General features: G+C 32.3%; 2 protein-coding genes across 11 annotated transcripts; one reads left to right on the top strand and one right to left on the bottom strand.

Moving 5' to 3' along the window:
- The first annotated feature begins 70 nt into the window (after positions 1-70).
- LOC122712159 (inner centromere protein) lies at positions 71-9,148 on the top strand. Of its 2 annotated transcripts, XM_043931569.1 has the most exons (6): positions 71-1,248; positions 1,416-1,834; positions 1,908-2,048; positions 2,134-2,262; positions 8,851-8,921; positions 9,019-9,148. In XM_043931569.1, exons 1-6 carry the CDS (start codon positions 620-622, stop codon positions 9,031-9,033), a joined length of 1,404 nt encoding a protein of 467 aa, XP_043787504.1. In that variant the 5' UTR covers positions 71-619; the 3' UTR covers positions 9,034-9,148. The 2 variants fall into 2 exon arrangements, with proteins under 2 accessions (XP_043787504.1, XP_043787505.1); XM_043931570.1 differs by lacking the exons at positions 8,851-8,921; positions 9,019-9,148 and having other exon boundaries at positions 2,134-3,329.
- On the bottom strand, positions 3,113-20,059 carry LOC122712158. 9 transcript variants are annotated; one of them, XM_043931561.1, is made up of 21 exons: positions 18,211-20,059; positions 16,193-16,351; positions 15,890-16,099; positions 14,339-14,540; positions 11,887-12,047; positions 11,676-11,804; positions 11,403-11,582; positions 11,055-11,297; positions 10,330-10,872; positions 9,008-9,220; positions 8,574-8,737; positions 8,123-8,270; positions 7,860-7,974; positions 4,815-4,871; positions 4,605-4,732; positions 4,402-4,542; positions 4,127-4,331; positions 3,824-3,972; positions 3,532-3,747; positions 3,326-3,427; positions 3,113-3,252 (listed from the first exon to the last, which is right to left on the bottom strand). In XM_043931561.1, the coding sequence occupies exons 2-21, from the start codon at positions 16,343-16,345 to the stop codon at positions 3,172-3,174; spliced, it is 3,540 nt and encodes a 1,179-aa protein (XP_043787496.1). In that variant the 5' UTR covers positions 16,346-16,351; positions 18,211-20,059; the 3' UTR covers positions 3,113-3,171. The 9 variants fall into 9 exon arrangements, with proteins under 9 accessions (XP_043787496.1, XP_043787494.1, XP_043787495.1 ...); XM_043931559.1 differs by having other exon boundaries at positions 19,769-20,059; XM_043931560.1 differs by having other exon boundaries at positions 9,008-9,217; positions 19,769-20,059.
- Between the last annotated feature and the right edge of the window lie 213 nt (positions 20,060-20,272).

Here is a 20,272-nt window from a genome sequence, read left to right as displayed (position 1 = left end):
ACTTCTGAATTATTTTTGAAAGTAAGTTAAAACATAAAATTAACAAATATGAAAAAAAAAAATTTTATTTTATTATGTTTTCTTTTCTAAATTTTTTAATTATCATTATCATTTTTATTTGAAAGCAAATGAAATTAAATATAGATGTAATTAAATCCGTACATAATATATCGAAAAGCATCGAGTGTGATCTGTTTTTCTTGTTGGTCGATTACTAGAATAATCTACGGTATCAATCAAGACACTAACGAATCTCAATTAGTGTCATCAGGAATCGCTTAATGGAAGGTGTTCCTCTTGAGGTGGCACCTCCGTCAAACTCGAAATCGTAACGCGATACCCCACGAACATATTTTGTATTAATTTATGGTAAATTTCACGTTGAAGTATACAGTCGCTAACAGGGGATTCGTCATTGTTTGTATAAACGAAAAGTACAACATCGCGCGCGGAACATGGACGAATATGCGTACGTGAGTTCCATTGGGACTCCTAAGGATTAATCGTAAGACACCACCGGAAGCCAACGATATGTGACGAGTTGTTAAATTTCGATATACTTTTGTCTGTTGTAACCTTCATCGCATATTGCCTGATCAGGATTTAAGGTCACTTGACGATGTTTGAAAGCGACATTGACAACTGGTATGATTGGAAGAAAGATGATGATGTTGTTAATGAGATACACGCCGTAAAAAATGCCGAGACTATAAACGGTGTATGTATGATAAATTCCGATCGTTCGAAAAATTTCATGCCTAATGATGGCCAAGGAAAAACCTCTCGAAGCAACGGGATGATTCGCTGTGGTGCAATTCCTACTAGTTCCAGATCTGGTACCGAAGTTCGATTCATCAATCCGGCAATTTATGCAGAGACCTTAAATAACGAGGATGTAGAACACGAAGTTGAAATTCAAGTGAGAGTCAATTCGAAAAACGATGGACGGCACGTACCTAATTGCGGTGATTCCGCGGAAATGAACGATATGATGTCCACGCTGTCTATTAACAATGGTTTGGCCACTTCGTTTATGAATCATGCCGGTGATCAAGGTTCAGCTCAAGAAACGTATCGTTGTTATTCCTTAAATTCACCGACCACATCCGCATCCTTACAGTCCGATATCGCTCGTTCCAAGTCTGTGACTTCATATACACCTTTAAATCGAATCGAGAGACGATGTAGGATTCCTGATGAAGCGGACGATAAGTACGAACTTCGGCAAGTCGAATCGGAAGTGCAAAGGTATTTTAATAATCTCATCAATTAAACGAATATTGATGTATTTCAATTATTTCCTTTAATTATTTTTTTCTATGGGATTTTTTAGAAGTTTCACTCGATATTTAACAATGTTGAAGAATAATATATCAAATTTTGAGACCAACAAAATATCGTTTCTCGTCATGTAGATACACATTTAATGGACATAGGATCGTACAAGTTTCTACCTCATCGGTATCCAGTATCAGAATATCGGAGAAAAAATCGAACGAATCGTATCTTGCCAAGAAAATCACTTACAGCGAGTGGATACGAAGAAAGCAAGAAATGGCGCGGCGAAAAAAGGAGGAGGAAGAACAGGCTCAGAGACAGAAGCAAATAGAGGCGGAAAAACTGGCTCGTGAAAAGGAAGAAAGAGAATTCCGAGAGAAAGAAAATTTCTTAAAATGGTCCGAGAAGAAGAAAAAAGAAGAGGAGAAGAAGAAAGCTGTTATTGAGAAAGAATTGACGTTACAAAAACAACTAAAAGAGGTTGAGGATAAAGCTGCTGTTGTGAAAACTCTATATCTTCGTCAATGGGCACGTAAAAAGAAGGAAGAAGAAAAAGGTAAAGAAATATTTTTCAATTAATTTCCATTATTTTATCGATAATTCCTCTTATCTCTGATATTCATCTGTAGCACGTCAAAAGAAAGAGGAAATGAAACGAAAACAACTCGAAGAAGAGAGGAAAAAGAGATTAGAGGAGAGCACGAAAGCTTATGAAAATTGGCGCAAGATGGCGAAGAATAAACCGAAGCCTGCCACGCAAGGACTTTTACGTTAGTTGTTTTATTTTCTTATATAAAAAAGTATAATTTAACGATAAAAATTTACTTGAGATTATAAATTTCCACTTACTATTAGCTCATCAAAAAGCTAAACCAGCATACGTGAATCCTACGCCATGGCAGCGAATCATCGACGACACCGAGGACGTCGAGGAAGATGCATTCAATGTTGGTAGAAAAACACAGAGTCAGCTGAAGATTAGCAGTAAGAGAAATGCAACATCTTTTCAGTGATTAAAATCGTCGTATAATTGGAACTTGGGAAATTTGTATGATTTGAAGAATGATCATATGGTTAAATACTTCTATTGCCTCGAAGTAAAATAGAATTATAGAGAAGTAATGGACGAAACAAAGAATATCATTATACTTACTTTGGATCGCAGATTCGTGTACGTTCGTAGGATATCCTTGTGCAGGATATACCGTACAATTGGAATGATATTATACGCATTACGGCATAGTAGATATTCTGATAAAAAATAATTATATTTTCTAGCAAATATTCTTTGATACATACACATTTTCACGTTCGTCTTCTATGATGAATATTAACAATGAATATTAACATATATATCTGAAGCTAATCGCGAACAGCGTTCTTCGACCAATATTTAGATGCATTAAGACAACGAAGGAGAAAATTATCTCCTTTGCCTTCATTTTTATCTACTCGAAGATTTGTAGATAGTAAAAAAAATAAAAAAAAAAGAAAAAAAGAAAAAATATGGAAGCAAAATAAGGAGAATTTGCGTGATGATAATTAAAAGAAATGTATACGGAAAAACTGAATATTTTTATTATTTGTATTATTAATACTGTAATGTATATTACATGACCTAGATTCATTATATAATCATAATTTTTACACGGGATCAGAAGAGTGCTTCTATTCATTCGTTACATTAGACATACCTTGAGAAAAAGGATATCAAAGATTGATCAAATAGGATAATTCCAGTACACAAGAGGACGTAGAAAGTGGCACATGTAATTATTTTATCTCCTGCTGAATGTACACTTTATTCTTTCTCAATGTATGTCATATTTCATACACATAAATATTTAAAAGTGTAAATGAAGAATTACACGGTATTAGCATCGTCCAATGGATCTATTTGATCATATTTTCTTCTTCTTGAAGTCTCTCTATGTCTGATTTGTTCATGAAATAATAGGAAGGTTGCCGTGATTTCTAAAATTTCAAAATATTATAGATTATTATTATTGAATTGTTAGCTACTTGTTAGAATATAAAAATTTCTTACTAAATCCTTCACTATACGTTTTGCACCCGCTTTGATAAGAATATTACTTAATTCTTCAACAGTTAGTAAACCCATTGCATAATGTAAAGCTGTTCTTTCCAACTGAAATGGAGTGTTAAAAATCTTATATCTTTTTTTTTCTTTTTTTTTTTTTTTTTTTTTTACAACTGAATCGAAAATAAATGATTTATTAAATTAATTTTTACATTGTCACCGATACGTAAAGTTTCTGGATACGTTCTCGCAATGTATTGGACCAGTTCTATATTTTCACGAAGTACTGCAATGTGAAGGGCGCATCTACTCATTGAATTCTTTCCCATCGCCAATAGTTTTCCTCCACCGTTATTTTTATTTAATAATTCCTTCACTTTTGATACATTGCCTGTTCTGATTTCATGATGTACTTCTTCACGTTGTGTCTATGAAAAAATAATATTTCTTAGATATATTAATCTTCGATATTTCTTAAAAATATAATAAACTTTTTTATTTTACCACATAATTTGGAATAGATTGTAAAAATTGTACGGTTGCTTCTCGTCCTCGTTCCTCAGCAATGTCTACAATATTCACACCTTCATCTTCTACATCCAAAATATGATCGTATCCTTCTAATAATAATTCTACTAATTTTTCTGTTTCACCTATACAAATATTACAAGTTAAATAACATTTGTCACATAATCCTTTTGATTCGAATTTCTTTTCTTTTCTTTTTTTTTTTTTTATGATTTATATTAAAAAAAATTTTTTGAATTTATTTATATAGTATTTTCTATAAAATTAAATCTTGCTAACCTCTTGCTGCTAAATAAGCCACGTAACGATCAATTTCGTCGATATTTTCTCTAATATTTGCCAATTCAGCTACATCTCTAGCCGTCCTGTACAATTCGTCTCTGAAACCAACGTTAACTTGACTTTCTTGAAGTAGGTGGAACAAACCGTCCTTTGGATAAGATCTAATGGCAGCGAAATGAATAACGCTTTGTCCATGCTCATCCTGAATTCATTTCATTAATTATGTATTGATATCTTTAATATTATATACTAGTTACTAATTAAAATCATACTCTATTAGGATTGCTAAAAGCTGATTCTGGTACATCGGAACTCGGACTTTGCGGATAACCAGCATCCTCATCTCCATTCTCATTTTCGATATTCTCTATGTTTTCTTCGGGACGATCAGGAATGATCAATACATTAGATTCCTAAAGATATATACGCGTATTCATATTTATTGTTTCAAAATTATATTTAAAATTTTGTTTACCTGTTCCTGCGGGCTGCTATTGCTTTTATTGGCAAAATTGTACAAATAAGTAGCCAGATAAGTAACTGGATCTTTTGGACGATTATTGGCAACTTCTGTCAGACCTCTGATCAATGGATCACCGAGTGCTATAGAAATTTTATATTTTTAATTCACTTTTACACAAATTAATGAAATTTTTGTTCAATCGTTCATTTAAAATCGTCTTACACGATGCTAAGTAGCGACCCTCTTCTTCTCTAAATATCGATATGTCCACTTTGTCGTCTGAAATACGAATTTTTATTATTATCAAACGAATGCATAAAATACTTAGAAATTACCTATTGCACTTATTTTATGTAACGATTATTTCTACTGTTTCCACTTATATCGATACAAGTGCAGTTTACGTTTATGACATCTTAATTATTCTTCGTTTTTCAAAAACGATAAAAATGCAAATCTTCCACAAACAAAAAGTGCATCACGAGCACAAGGTGCATCACTCCACTCTGAAATTCGTGTTGCACGAATATAAATCGCAAACAAATTTTACAGCGTATAAATATAAAATTGAAATATGTAAAAGCACGTTTACACAAAATTGCGAGAATTTAACAATAAAAAAAAAAAAAAAAAATCACATTTGATAAAAGTGAGAGGTGAGGGATTTCGTTTATGTATAATCATTTACGTACAATAGCCATTATACAAAATATACAATTTATCTTAAAATTGAGTACATCGAGTTGGAAAGACATGTGCTACGCCATTTCTGTTTCGTGTGAACATCGAACTCGTGCATGACACATAAAGAAGCTCTTAAATTCCCGCCATTTTCTATTTTTATTCTTCCAATCTTCTAGAACATTTTATATGTAACGAATATCCCTGTAAATTTCCGTTTCAGGTACATTTATACACATTTTCACGTAAGCATGGTGTCGTGCGACAACATGTCAAAGCGTACTGTTCATGTACCAATAACTGTTCGTTCTACTAACCTAATGAATAATCCAGTTGTTCCTCTAGTAGTTAATCATTTAAGTATCATATTCATATTCGTCGCACGAGAAATAGAATAACGTTCACACACATCTTTCCAACGTCTCTCTTGTCTCTTTCATTCTCAACATACATATCTCCCCTATATATATATATATATATATATATATTGTCTCAGTCTGATGGGAGATAATAAGACAGTCAAACGTGTTGGCTCGTGAATTATCACAGAAGGATTCCATGTATAAGCGTATTGTTCCGTTATTTTATGAAAAAAAAAAAAAAAAAAAAAAAGAAGAAAGAGAAGAAGGAGAAGAAGATACAAATATAATAATTATAAAGAGTTGATGAAAAATAAAGACTTTCGTTTATCGATTTTCCTCCCTCTCTTCAATTCTGAAAACGCTGTTTGACGCTGTTTCGTTTACGAAAAAGTCCCGCGATCAAGGTGGCAATTTTCAACGAACTGTTTATCGACAATTCCTTCTCCAACGCTAGAACATTGAGCACGGCCCTCGAGAAATCTTGAAGGGTCTGCAATTCGGTGATGCTCAACGACTGTTGATTACCGATTCGTACCGTGTCCCTTTTCGCCGTCTCCCGTATACTTAGCCCTCGAACGACGCACAGATGCTTCAAATGATCAAATTCCTTCGACAATTCGGGGAATTTGATTATCACGTTAAATCTAAGAGTATTGCCAATTGCGTAGGGACGTGCACTTAGGAAGCCCAGCTTCTTGTCCCTCTTGAATTTCAATTTCGAATCGAACACCATCATCAATTTCGCCACTCTCGCGTAGGCGTGGCCGATCAAGCCAGGCCTTGTGTCACTTGTCCGAGAAACGATCCTCAGATGATCCTGAACATTAACCCAAATAGCCAGGTCGCCGGCAGAAGCCACGTACACACCTCGACCGTAAGGCCAATGCTTCCCGTGGAGACGTTTATCGTCGTGGATAACCTCGAAGTCGGTGATCGGCAAAAGTAGACCAGCTGCAGCCAGCTGGGCTCTAATAGGACTCGGCTGGTCCAGGATCTCGTTGAGGGTGAAGTAAGATCCGGCCTCGTCCTCGCTGCTACCCTCGGCTATCATCGTCGAGATCTCTTGGCTCATCAGTCGGTTGGTGATCTCTTGTTCCACCTCCTCGAGCTGGTTCACCGTCAGCGTCAACGGAAGAGTATAATTCTCCAGATTTCTACAACACTCTATCACACCGGCTTGAACGTATTTGGCCAGAGGATCGAGATCGTACGCATTGATCGAGGACACGGTCACTTCGTCCAGTGTATCGTGACTCTCCTCGCCCTCTTCGTCCTCGTAGAAGAATCTCGGCAGAGGGTGATCGGGCAGATCACCGCTGGCTGTCACGCAATGCAGGTCTCTGATTAAAGGGTCGAAGAACTCGGCGAACACGATGTAACTCTCGTAATCCGGCGCGACCACGGACAACGACTCGTCCTCGTCCGTGATGTTGCTGATCACGGAATAAGCGCTGCTCGCGTTGCTGTTGTAATTCGAGTTATCGTATTTCTTAAAAGCAGGCCAGATCACATCAAAGAGATTGTGGTCCATGCGTGTCACACGGTGCTTGATACGATCGAATGTAGGCCGTTTCAGGCAACGACCGATCAATGTACCGGAGTTCCCAGCCGATTTTGGTGTCGTACCGTGTCTCGCGCCGATCAGAAGACGGAAACATCTCTCCAGGGTAGCTAGGGTCTCCGGTTCGTTTAAGTCTCGGCGCGAGGAATAGACGTCGCCTCCAGAAACTTCGTTTTTCGGCCATTGAGAGCGAGGACGTCCGGGTGGAAACAGCCGCGGAGATAAATCAATGAGGAAATTTTTTAACAGGATGGATCGTTAACAGCAATGGTTTTATGCCAATTAATTTGATATTGATTTAGTTGATTTTAGAGGATCTTGGAAAATTTTAGAACCTTTTGGATTTAGCATTTAGTTTCTTATTAAATTGTGATTGCTTGTAGGACAAATAATTTCAATTATTATATATTATAGAAAATTATATAAATTTGTGATCATTAATTATTCGTGATTGATTTGAGACGATGGTAACACGTATGAGAAAGCAAGGTGATTGAAACATAACTAAATAAATCAGTGATCGTACTATTGGATAATGAGACGTTTGTAGTTTAGATTTTCTATATTCAAAAGAAAGTACGTATAGTGCCTTAAACTATCGTAGTACAGATTCATTAGGAGTGATCGATGGTGCTCGTAAGTGCCCTCGTTCGAATGAAATACCTTTATCCGTCAATATCTCGTCGGCCAACTTCTCATTAGCTCCGAAATCGCGGAGGAGTGATTTGTGAGAGAATTCGGACTGGTCTTGTTTGTAATAATCCGCTTTTTGTCCGAACTATGCGAACAATAATGATAAAGAGAAAAATATATCGACATCAACGAAACGAATGAGAGAGTATTATATCATAGAGAATATAATTTTTCGTAAATCATGCCGATTTCTATTGGAAACAATGGATCATCATTATTAAGATTGCACTCACGTTGTCTTGAACTAAAGGATTGGCACCCAGGTGAAGTAGAAGGTTATAATAATGGCCGTTGTCCGCTAGAGTAGCTGCATAGTGCAAAGGTGTTCGGCCATCGAGATCGATTGCATGAGTAGTTTCTGGAAACCTGCCTGCTAGATATCTAATGAAAACATAAAAGATTAAACAAGTCGAATAAAGAAATCGATAATCCACGATGAACGAAGAAGACAATTCATTTTATTCTTGCGCTTTTAATCTTCTGTGAAACGTTACGATACAATTTTTCAATATAATTTCATTATCGTTTCATTGTCTCTCTTGTTATGAAAAATTATTCCAATCAAATTGTTCCATTTCATAAATGTTAATGTAATTGATAAGAAAAATTGAAAATACACGTAACGAAAATTAATATGGCATTTATATTGATGAAACGTAGATGTATTATTTGTTTTTAATTTACCTAATAATAGTAGTGTTTCCAAATATCACTGCAACGTGAAGAGGCGTTGCCCCACGTGGCGATGATTCATCTCTTGCAACTGCAAATTTGCGACGATCTAAGGCGCTTTGTAGATCCCTCAGGTTCCCTTCTCGCGCTGCCATGTGCACAGCATGAATTTTCCCCTATTGATAGACGATACTCTATCACTTGTTATTTGAGGCGAAAAATCGATTATTTACTTCATTAATCTTCGATAAATTTATGTAATGCAAAATTTATTACACCAACCATACAGAAACCACAACCACAAGTCATAAACAGTCTACATCTACAAGCTATCTCATGGATGGACAAGTTAAAAAACCGGTTTGTATCGAATCATTCTTGCTTCTAATAAGATATATATGTTTATAGAAACGAAACGAGGCGAGCAATATTTTTTTTTATATTACCATGTAAGAAGGGACACGATCGATGAACGTCTGCAGCTCGGTATTCCCTGAATGCCTACCAACCAATCTTCTACCTTCGCCATTGAGCACCAGCGCGGCTAATTGCTCCATGTTGCCGGTCTCCAGCAGCTTCTCGATTTCGGGATCGGCCGTCATCGTGCCCTCGTTCAAGTCTGCTTCCGGAAGCTCCTCGTGTTCGCCGACGATCACCTGCTGATCATTTCCAAGTGCAAAACCATGCGCACGAACGTCATAACCCGACGATCGATACAGCAAAATATTAATCTCACGTGACAATCTAAATACGGTAAATCGATAATTCTCGCCTACTTTGCGTTTCGTCGTGCGTGTGCACGCTTTAGTGTGAAATGCGATCGAAACTAGTTGTTTCTTTGGCATTCATATTTTTCACACAAGTTTATTTTGGAATAGTATTAATGTGGAGCAATAAAATTGTTTCGATTCGTTTTTTTGATTTGTTACGTGAATCATATTAATTATTTTGAAGATAGGTTTTGGTTTCTTATATTTTATAGAATGGAAATTTTAATGTGGTTTGTATTTGTAGAATGGAAAAGTAATATATAAAAAAAGTGATGTTAGATAGGATAGAAAAATAAAATTCTATTGGGAGTACTTTTATATTTAAATAAGATAAGATAGTATCTCGTAAACAGTGAATAATGGCGTGACAACAATTTTATTGAAATAAAAAAGATATTTAATTTTTTTTAAAGTAGAAAGAATATTTTATAAAATATATATTTTATGAATATATATTTCATAAATTTGTTAAAAAGATTAGATATTTAAAAAAATGGAAAACAATTTGTATATCTTTTACTATGTCAAATAAAATTAAATAAAAAAACAAAAAAATAAATTTATGGGTCTGTGCATAAGTTATAAGAGAAGTTCCTTGTTCAGTCATTTATTTATTATTATATATTTGTGCGTGACAAAGAACATATAATAATCTCCATATCGATCATTTCTTATTTTCAATATACATGATATACTCTAATTATATCCTGTCATCTACAATCGCAAATGTATATTCCTCGTTATATCTACAAGCTGGCTGACTAAACATGAACAAACAATCAAAAGAGTCAATTATATTTTTTTAATCTTTAATAATCTTTCACTTATATAATTAACTATTTGAAGTTGAAGTTCGTTTAAATTATAATATTACTTATTTCATATCTTACTTCTCGCTCAACGATACAAGGTTGATGATGTAATTTCTGTTTTGTGCTAAGAAATTCGTAAAAATTCGACTCGTCTAGTGTTATGATGACTATTTATGATGACTGTACCTGGTCTTCCTCGTTTCCGGGATCATCGACACCAGAATCACCAGTACTGGGCTCTTTTCTTTCTTCTTGCTCCGTCTTATTCTCCTCCTCCTGTTCGTTCCCCTCTTCCTCTTTCTGCGATTCCTCTGCTTCCTCTTTATCCTCTTCGGTTTTATCCTCACCTTCCGGTTCCTCCGCTCTCTCCTCCTCATCCTCGTTCTCCGGATTCTTTGGATTCTCCTCCGTTTCTTGCATCTCTGCACCTGTCACCACGTCGTCATCCGACGACTTCTCTTCCGTTTCTTCGACCTTTGCTCCCTGTTCCTCGTTATCCTCTTCCGCGGTTTCCGGCTCTGGATTCTCCGCCACCTCAGCCTCTTCCGTTTCTTCCATCTTCTCCGCGTTTTCCACATCTTCCCCGTTTTCCGCATCTTCCGCATCATTTTCTTCGTTTTTGGTATCCTCCGGATTTTCAGCAGATTCCGCGTTTTCCTCGTTCTTTGCATCCTCCGCGTCTTCCGCGTTTTCCTCTTCGTCTTTTTGATCTTCCTCGACGTTTTTTATCTGCTCAATAAAATGATCGAAACATCTGATTCTTTAAGAATTCTTTGTTCAGTCTTTGTTCAATCTGAATGTTTTCTGTTCTTTTTTTTTTTTTTTTTTTTTTAGAAAATTAATTCAAGAAATTTTCGAGTAAAGTAAATTTCGCCATTGAAAGAAATTATTAACAATTATATTAAAACTACCTGTTCCATGGATCTGCTGAGATTTTTCGGTGCTGATTCCGCGCTGCCAAATGCACTATCGATATCCGCGCTGTTAACCTTCTTCATTCCTCTAAGTATAAATTCCTCCGCGTCCAAAATCCTCCAGTCCCAATGTTTAGGATACGACGTCCCTGCAACTCGAGGCGCTTCCGGTATCACGTTTAACAGTGATTGGTCTATGTCCGATGGTCGATTTTTGTAAAATGCTGGCGCCTTTAATCTCTGGTTACAAAATTTCACCAATAAATTTCGTAATTTCGTAATAAAAATGAAACGTTTAATCATATTTTTATAAATTATCGAAAAATTCACGCATGGAGTACTCACGTTATCTAGTTTACTTTCATCAGCTCCGTATTCGACTAACAAATTATACAAAGTTCCATCATCCTTGGCTGCAGCCGCGTAATGCAATGGAGTCTTTCCATCATTCTCCTGAGCTTCCACAACGGAAGGGCATTTCGCGAGGATATTTCTTGCGATTTCCGTGTACCCCAAGCCACAAGCCTGTTGATTATCGAATCATATCAAATATTTATCGTAACATTTAAAAGAAAAAGAATTAATAAATTTAAAGTAATAAAATTGTTACGTTCGTACCTTATGCAAGACGTTCAAACCGTTGCCATCTTTGCCGTAAAGAACGATTGGGGACGTGGCCTCTATTTTATTCTCGAGCTCCTCTAAATCGTTATTTATTACGAATGTGTGAACATCTTTCACGGTCCCCTGTAACACAGATATTTTATATTAATGAGAAATATTTTTAAAAATGGATAAAGAATCGATAAAGAAGAAATATTGGACAAACCATAATGAACGGTACAGCTTCTAAAAATCTCTTCACTCGAGTGTTGTTGCTGGTCTCCATACGTAATTTGTTCCCATGACCCTCCCACAAAACCTGCTGCAGTTTTCCTATGTCTCGATTGTGAATCCATATTCTTATATTCGAAGGCTTGAAGTCTAAGCCTAAGGAATAATGTTTGGAGTAATATTTTGCTCGAAAATATAATAAAGTGATTTTCAAAATTGATCGAAAAATTCTCAAATTTGATTTAAATTGAAAAATTTTTCATTTAAATTGTCCTCTTTCGAAGGAAAATCGATAATAAAAATATTTTATGTCTTTTTAATATAAATTTACAATTTATAATGGTAATCAGATGACACATTCTGTGTATTTTATATTTTTATTATTTATTGTATTGTTTAATTCATTAAAGAATAATGTTTGATCGATAATTTAATTCAACATGTTTCAAGTATAAAAATTTCATTGAAAGTGCATGAGTGGCATTTTCAAATAAACTGGAATATTAAATTTCGAAAACAAAAGGTGACTTAAAAATGTCACTTAAAAATAAGTATGAAAGGAAAATAAGTACCAAAGTATGAGTTTTAATGATATGACCTTTTCCTATTTGAGATATGACTTCATTAAACATTTATAAGTGACAAGATTTGTAAAGTGTACATCGCGTGTTGAGGAAACGTGATAAATATTTTAGATACTCGGGGATTTCTTTTAGCAGCAAACATCGATTTCATGTTCAACATTGTTTCCTTATTGAAACTTGGAATCAAAAACTTATGAGATTTGTAACTTTTCTCTCTTAATATCAATTATTAATCGATAATTTATTATATATATCTCTTTGTTTCTTCTCTTGATCAGAATTAATAAAAAAAATTGAAATTGTAAAATGTGTTGCAATTAAATAGATATCTTTACGACATACAATACTATCAATGAATCATTTATTTTTTTGCGTAACTTTAACTTTAATAACGACGCTGGGGAAATTAAACGAGATATCTTGTGTTGACATTTTTAACGAAAAATTGCGCGTCAATAATCGCGCAATGTCTTTTTTACGTGTTAAAAGCACTTATGACTCGAGTCATATGGTTAATTATCGAGTGCTCAATTGTTTCTGAGAAAAAAAAAAAAANAAAAAAAAAAAAAAAAATAAAACAAAACAGAAAGAAAAAATTAATAATAAAATTTCATGAAAATATATTTGCTTCGATAATAATAATCAATAATTCGTAAAATTAATCGTAAAATAGGATAGAAGATAAAAATTATTTAAACAATATTATAAGAAATTATAAATAATCAATTTAATTTAGAGGGAAAAATTTGAAATGTAAATAATTCGATTTAATTAAAATTACATACGCGCATGCTTTGTCTTTTAATCGACTTAGATTGCGTGTTCTATCGGTGAATTAATAAATTTTTGATAAGTTAACCGAGTGCACGGACCTCGTCACTCACTGACACGTTTGCAGTATTCCCTGTTTCCTTAATAAATAGATCAATCAATGTTGGCAGAAATGTCAGTATACGTTGTACGTATTACACTCATTGTAAAGTTGAATTCATACGAGTTATCACGTAGAATAAATTATTCGTTTGTAATAGGTGAACGTCTATCTACCAAGATCTATCGATTTAATTATAATCTTATATCGTTAGCCTTAATAATACAACGAGTTGGGTTATTCACGATTCCGTGCGACAAGTTCAATGAAGTTATTTCGTCGCAAGCATTGAATCATTCGAAAATTATAAAATTTTTATAAAATTGATTGCTTTTTTTACCAAGAAAATTCAATTTCAACTTTGTCCAATCATTTATCGCATTTTCCTCGAACAATTTACCATTCAAAATCTAATGGAGGAATAAAAATTTTTCAGGAAATACCTCGCTTGTCGATTCTCAAAGGAAATATATTTACAACACGCGATAGCTTGTAATTTTCCTTTATATAACGTCTTACTAGAATTTCACTCGTGAACATGGAACAGAATTATTACCGAATGAATATAAGAAGAATAGAATTAGAAATTCGCATCTTAATAATTTTCGACGCATTTAGTAAACTTTTGAAGATTCCTAAATAATTCGTTGGTCAATCGATTAACAATTATGAGAATGTGTCTCATCCTATCGATCGAAACAGTTTTCCTTGCTTTATAAATTTAAGTTTTATTGATTCTTTCGAGTCATTACCGAGAAGAATCCATAGGGTATAAGTCAAGGAATGTATAACCATTAAAAGTGGGAAATGAACGAAGTGAAGTTTTGCAAGGTTGTCAGTGATCTATTTTAATTGTTGTTGTTCGATAAAATAAACTTATTAAAGATTTTTGTCTGTGTATGTCTTTGAAAATATTTTTTTTCTTTACTTACTTTATCAGTATGAAATCAATATGAATTCTAAAAAGCATAAAAATAATCGAAATCGCTCACATTCTTTGCCAGAGTTGGTCTTCCGGCGCGACATGTTCTCCACTTCCGGTAGCTCAATTTCCGAGCTATGCTCCAAATAATAAGCCGCAGGATTACCCCTTTTGTCGATGATACTCGCGTCACAATCGTTTTCTATGAGAACATCCCAAATTGCTTCAGGATCCTTGCAATTGGCACAGTAATGCAATGCTGTTCTCCCTTCCTAGAAATCAAAATCAAGCAAAATTTCAATTTCAATTTCAATTTGAAATCTATCTATAACAAACAACATATTAATTTGATCATATTTTTTGAGACGCCATTTCATCTATGAAACTTAATTATTAATAAATTTCTACTCGAAGAAACTTAAACTATAATGTTTATAAAAATTATAAAATTTATAATTTCCCAAACTACTATTGAAATTAAGAAAAGAATCATAGAAAATTCTTATTCCACATTCATGTTTTTTAAATTATCGACAGCTTATAATTAAGTTGACCATATTGATCAGACGCGAGAATAGAATAAATTCAAATTTAATATTTACTTAACTTATTGTTCAATTCATAAACGTTTTGTTCGAAATAATTTCACCGAGAGACAATTGTCGATGATAAAAAACGCGACATTATAGTGGAATTAATATCCCAGGGGAACGGCGGAGTAAAACGCGAAGTCGGCGACGGTTAAACGGCGAGTAATAAAGGTTGAATCGAGATCAAAGGGGTGGATAAAAAGGGTGAGAAGCTAGCGGTTGGCATATTCAAGGCGCTGCGTGCGCCTGGACGCGAAGCCGGATGGCTGCAGGGAAGAACAGGTGGTTTACACTTTGCCATTAGCCGTGTCACGCGATCCAGAAAAGACGACCGTCCTTACGAAAAACTGCCTTTTCGATTATTCACCGTTTGGATATCTCGGATGAAGCGTAAACACCATCGTCACGACAGCCTTGAGAACGATCTTGCAATAAATGGATAAGCAAATTAACTTAATTCATTCATCGAGATTCACGTTTTAACGATCGATAAAGCAAATGTTGTAAATGTTGCGAGAATAATTGATGATGCTTATTAAAAATAATTATCTAATGTATCTCTGTTTATTTCTTATTTATATAGGGTATAATGTAAATATAAAGTGGAGAAGATAATTTTAATGTGAGAATTATTATAATCTCTGTTGAGAATAAAAATTAGGTGAAATAAATTAGATCTCATCTCTTATCTTTTTCTTTTTTATAGTATATTATTTTACGATTTGTACACAAATGTGAATTAAAAATGTGATAAATAGAAAGAAAAAAGAAGAGATAGATACTTGAGTACATAATTTTTAGATATGATAAGAGAAAAATATTACGATGCTTTGAATTTACTTGAATCATTGACAAATAAAACATCTTTTAAATTGAAAATTATTTAAAAATTGTAAAATATTAATAAAAAAAAAATATTTCAAACTGTATATGAAATTATGATAAAAAGATATTGAAAAATTTTAAAAGACATGCAATAAAAAAAGTCAAACAGAAATTGAAAATTCATAGAAATTTATAATAAAAATTACTCTGTCTTTCTGTTGAATGGTAATAGGATAATTTTGCACAAGCCACTCAACGATATCTTGATGATCGTGATATACTGCTTTGTGCAGCAAAGGAGTACCAGCTGGATCTTTGGCAATGGCCAATTTCTTTTTAGGCTCTTCGAATATAAGTTTTTGCGCTTCTATCAAAGATCCACGTGAAACTGCATCATGCATGTGAGATATTTTTGTCTGTGAAAAGAAAGAAACGATATATAAAAATTAGATGACTTCATAAAAATTAAATTTTTATTAAATTAATTAGAAAAAAAATATACGCCATACCAAATAATTTGGGAGTCCTTTTAGGAAGACTCTAGTTCTAAGATCTGGGGAAACTTCACCCAACAATCGTGCTCCACGTCCTTCTAGGACAACATGTTCCAATTTCTCAAATTCTCCTCGTAGTAGCCAAGACTTTAATATTGTTGCATTCATTTGTATCTGAAAATTAAATTAATATTAATGTAAATGGTTTTTAAAAATTTACAAAAATTAAATTAAATTTTAATTGTTATAAATTAATTTAATTGTTTTAAATTAAAGAAAAACAATTAAATGTTAAAACTTGAATGGAATTTTTGTTGAAAATATTGAATTTGTTGGAATTCATGAAAATGGAAAATGAAAAATTTGTTAAATAAAATTTTAACAATTTCATAAATTAATGATTGTGCGTATGTTTGTGGAAAATAATTAAATTTTGAAACCTTTTATCTAGAAAGTAATAATCTACCCATTAATACGTGACCATGAATCAATTCTTGAAATGCTCACTATTGATTCTCCATCAAGCTTATCCAATCGAAACTCTGTGTGACCAAGCATATCGAATCACAGATTATTAGACACGATACGATTCGTTTATAAAAATTTTCCATAATGCATTAACAAGATAAAATTATCAATGAACAATTTTAAGATTCATGAATAAATTGCAAATATTATTTTTATATATGGATTATTATCGATATTTTAAAGAATTTATAACAATTTTTTCTTAATTTTATATATTTTATATATACGCATTTTTATTTAATAATATATTCTAATTTTTATATAGAATAATATTTAAAAAAATAGAAATTCTTCTTTACTTTTCTTTAAAATTCCAAAGATAAAAGTTCTTGATTCATATGATGAAAGTCATACATAAATTGAAGTTGAGAAAAATTTGTAAAATTTGTATTCTTTTTATCTTTAATAAATATAGATATGTTTATTCTATGATCACGATTAATAAGATATAATATTTAATAAAGAATAGGAAATTGTATACAAAATGCAAAAACAAAGATTTTCAATAACACAATTTTTTAAAATTATCAAAATATTATTATTTTTTCACAATTTATTATATTAAAATTTATTATTTCAATATATTTTTTTCAATATTTTATCTCTCATCAATTAACAAAGAAAAAAAAGTATTTTTAACAACATATTATCAACAAATAAAAGATGAAAATTTGTGACAAAGTTTAAAGATGTTGCAGCATTTATAATTCTTTTTACATTCAATTTTTAACTATTGCTTATAAAATTATTTCCAAAAAAGAATATTACTTGCATAAAAAATAATATGTCAAAGTAATTTCGTTTCCAATTTCGTTTTTCCTGTTACAACTACTACTACTTCATTGGTCGCGTGTGAAATCAAATGTAACACAAATATCTAATGTAACGTTATCGTAACGCAAATTGCATGTTTCATTTGCATTACAAAATTCGCAAGAATACAAAAGATATGTTTCGTATATTTTGCTAAATAGTACATGTGGATGATACATTACGTTTATGTAAATCAATTCAAAGAAACATCATTTTAATATTTTTTAAAAATGATAATTCTTGCAATATTTCATTCTTTGGACATTTCACTTTAATAATAAATCCAGACTTAGAAGATTTATCTAAGAACTTAGAAGATTAATCTTTCAAACACGAGTCATACTTTTGTATCATTCGTTATTATTTATTAAAATAAAATACAAGGAAATCTCTCGTCTCAACGTGTTAAGTTAGTCATAAAACAAAGTGAAGCCATACTGAAATGAGTAATCAAATAATTATCCTGAAAAATACATTTCAACTATTATACTTCTCAACGTATAAGAATTTTAATTTAAAAAAAGGAATAAAAAAAAAAAAAAGAATGGAATACAAAGTAAAAGTGCATAGATCAAAACGACAATGTGTGCAAAGATATCATCTAACTGTAAACAAAATCGCGAACAAATGTGTGCATCATGCATTATCATCTTTATTTTTGTCGATCATTCACCGATGAATCGAGGAATTACCTGATCGACTTCATAGAATTGTCATGTCGAGATTATATATTCGCGGCATGGCGCAACACAAGGAAAAGCTTCACAGTGATACGAAACAGTGAATTGAATCGCGGCAGAGTTAGAAAAGAGAACGTGCGCGATACGAGGAAGAGTCGCGAATGAAGTCGATTCAGGGCGTCGCGACGCCACCTGTGAACACGTTTCCATAGAATTCACCGGGTCATCCAGACTGGACATTCGCTAGATGTTATTGGAAAAAAATAACGAGGAAGTGGAACATTATTTTTTTCTTTCTTTTTTTTTTTTTCTTCGCTAAGACAATAATTATGATATAGGTCGTAATTAGATTATAATTAGAGGAAGTTTCAGAAGATCGATTTTAAGTTGAAAAGATATATTTAGATGATAAATGAGAAGAAAATTTGTATAGGTTAATTTATGTAATATAAATAATGAAAATATGATCGATTCGTTAATCGTCGATTGAAAAATTCAGAAGAAAAATTTATAAAGGATGTTTTTGAAGATCGTAATATATTTCTCTCTGTATATGAATGTTTCATCTTATTCAATCTGCCGAACATATTTCATCAATTTGATGCTCTTTATATCTATTTATTTTATTATTAATTTGCTTTCCTCTTTTAAATCTAGTGAATCCCCTTACTTAATTCATCAAATAATTAAATAAATATGTTAATAGCTAAAGAAAACAAAACGGTGATCCTTGAATACTCGTCACTCCGGCTGATAAAACTGAACAAGGCCAACAACTTGTTCGGTAATTCCCCTTTCGGATCGAATTATTTTTAGAAACCGAACACTTGTAAATTAGTCGATAATTCTTAATCGTTTCAACTGCAAAAACCATTACACACAGTGTAAAAATCATTATGTAAAAATTCCTTTATAAAAAAAAGAAACAAACTCTGAAAAAAGAAAATAATTCAATATCTACAAGTTGAATAATTAAACAAACTGATTCACATTTAAGCGTATACTTTACATAAAACTTGCTTTATAAATATTTATCAATCGTGTTTTTCGAATTACAATTCTCTTCAATAAAAAAAAAAACAAAAGAACGGGACACATATTTTTTATTTATCAACCTTTCAATCTATCTTGGAACAATCCAGATTTAACGATTATCGTCTATAACATTCAAGATAAATTTAATGTTTTGTCCATTTCCTTATCGTTTACCTCGTTTACTTATTTAGCTTGCAACTCGACCAGAATCGATCCTCTGGAGCAATGACATATCGATCATGTACGTTGCATGAATCTTGTCCAGTGACCGTTGATGAGATATGCGATTATTAAATAGGTGTGATTGTCTTGGAAAATATTTATTTATTATTATAATTTATTATTTATTATTATAATTAATTAATATCGAAGTTTCATTCGATTTCGAAACACTATTAAATATAATTTTTATAATTTCACATCGCACTAATAAATTAGCAATTTCACAGAAAAATAATATAAAGTATGAATGTGGATGAAGCGAAAAAAAGATGAAATTGCGAAAAATATATTTCAACAAATCACGTCAACAAACCATTTTTATGTCCTCTGCGTTACGTCATTTTAATAAAAATTTTTGCAACCAAATTCTTATGCAAGTGATCTTTTAACGAGAAATCTTTTCAATGGTTTATAATTTACATTTCACTGTAATAATGAGAACTTGTTATGAAAATTTTCACGATAAAACACATACGAATGCTAAAGTGTCTGTTGGTCGACTAGCAACCAGTAGTTTTCCACGTGTCCCAGTCAAACACGGTTTTTATTATTCAGAAAGAATATAGTAGTTGTACGATGTTATAATGAAGAGGATAATGAAGTTTTGTGATCAATGTTTTAACATGTTTAATTATATACTTCTTAAAGCATACTATATTCTATATTTAAAGGAAAAAAAAAAAAAGAAATAAAAAATATATAATTTAAAAATTTGAAAAAAAATATATAATTTACACACAGAATCTTTTTATAGTACTTTATATTTAATACAATAATGAAATAATAAAATAAAGATGAATAAACAAATATATTTGTT

The sequence above is a fragment of the Apis laboriosa genome, unplaced genomic scaffold (genome assembly GCF_014066325.1).
Source record: "Apis laboriosa isolate Shangri-la unplaced genomic scaffold, ASM1406632v1 scaffold19_cov150, whole genome shotgun sequence".
NCBI lineage: Eukaryota > Metazoa > Arthropoda > Insecta > Hymenoptera > Apidae > Apis > Apis laboriosa.
This window is presented reverse-complemented; position numbering and strand designations above follow the sequence as displayed.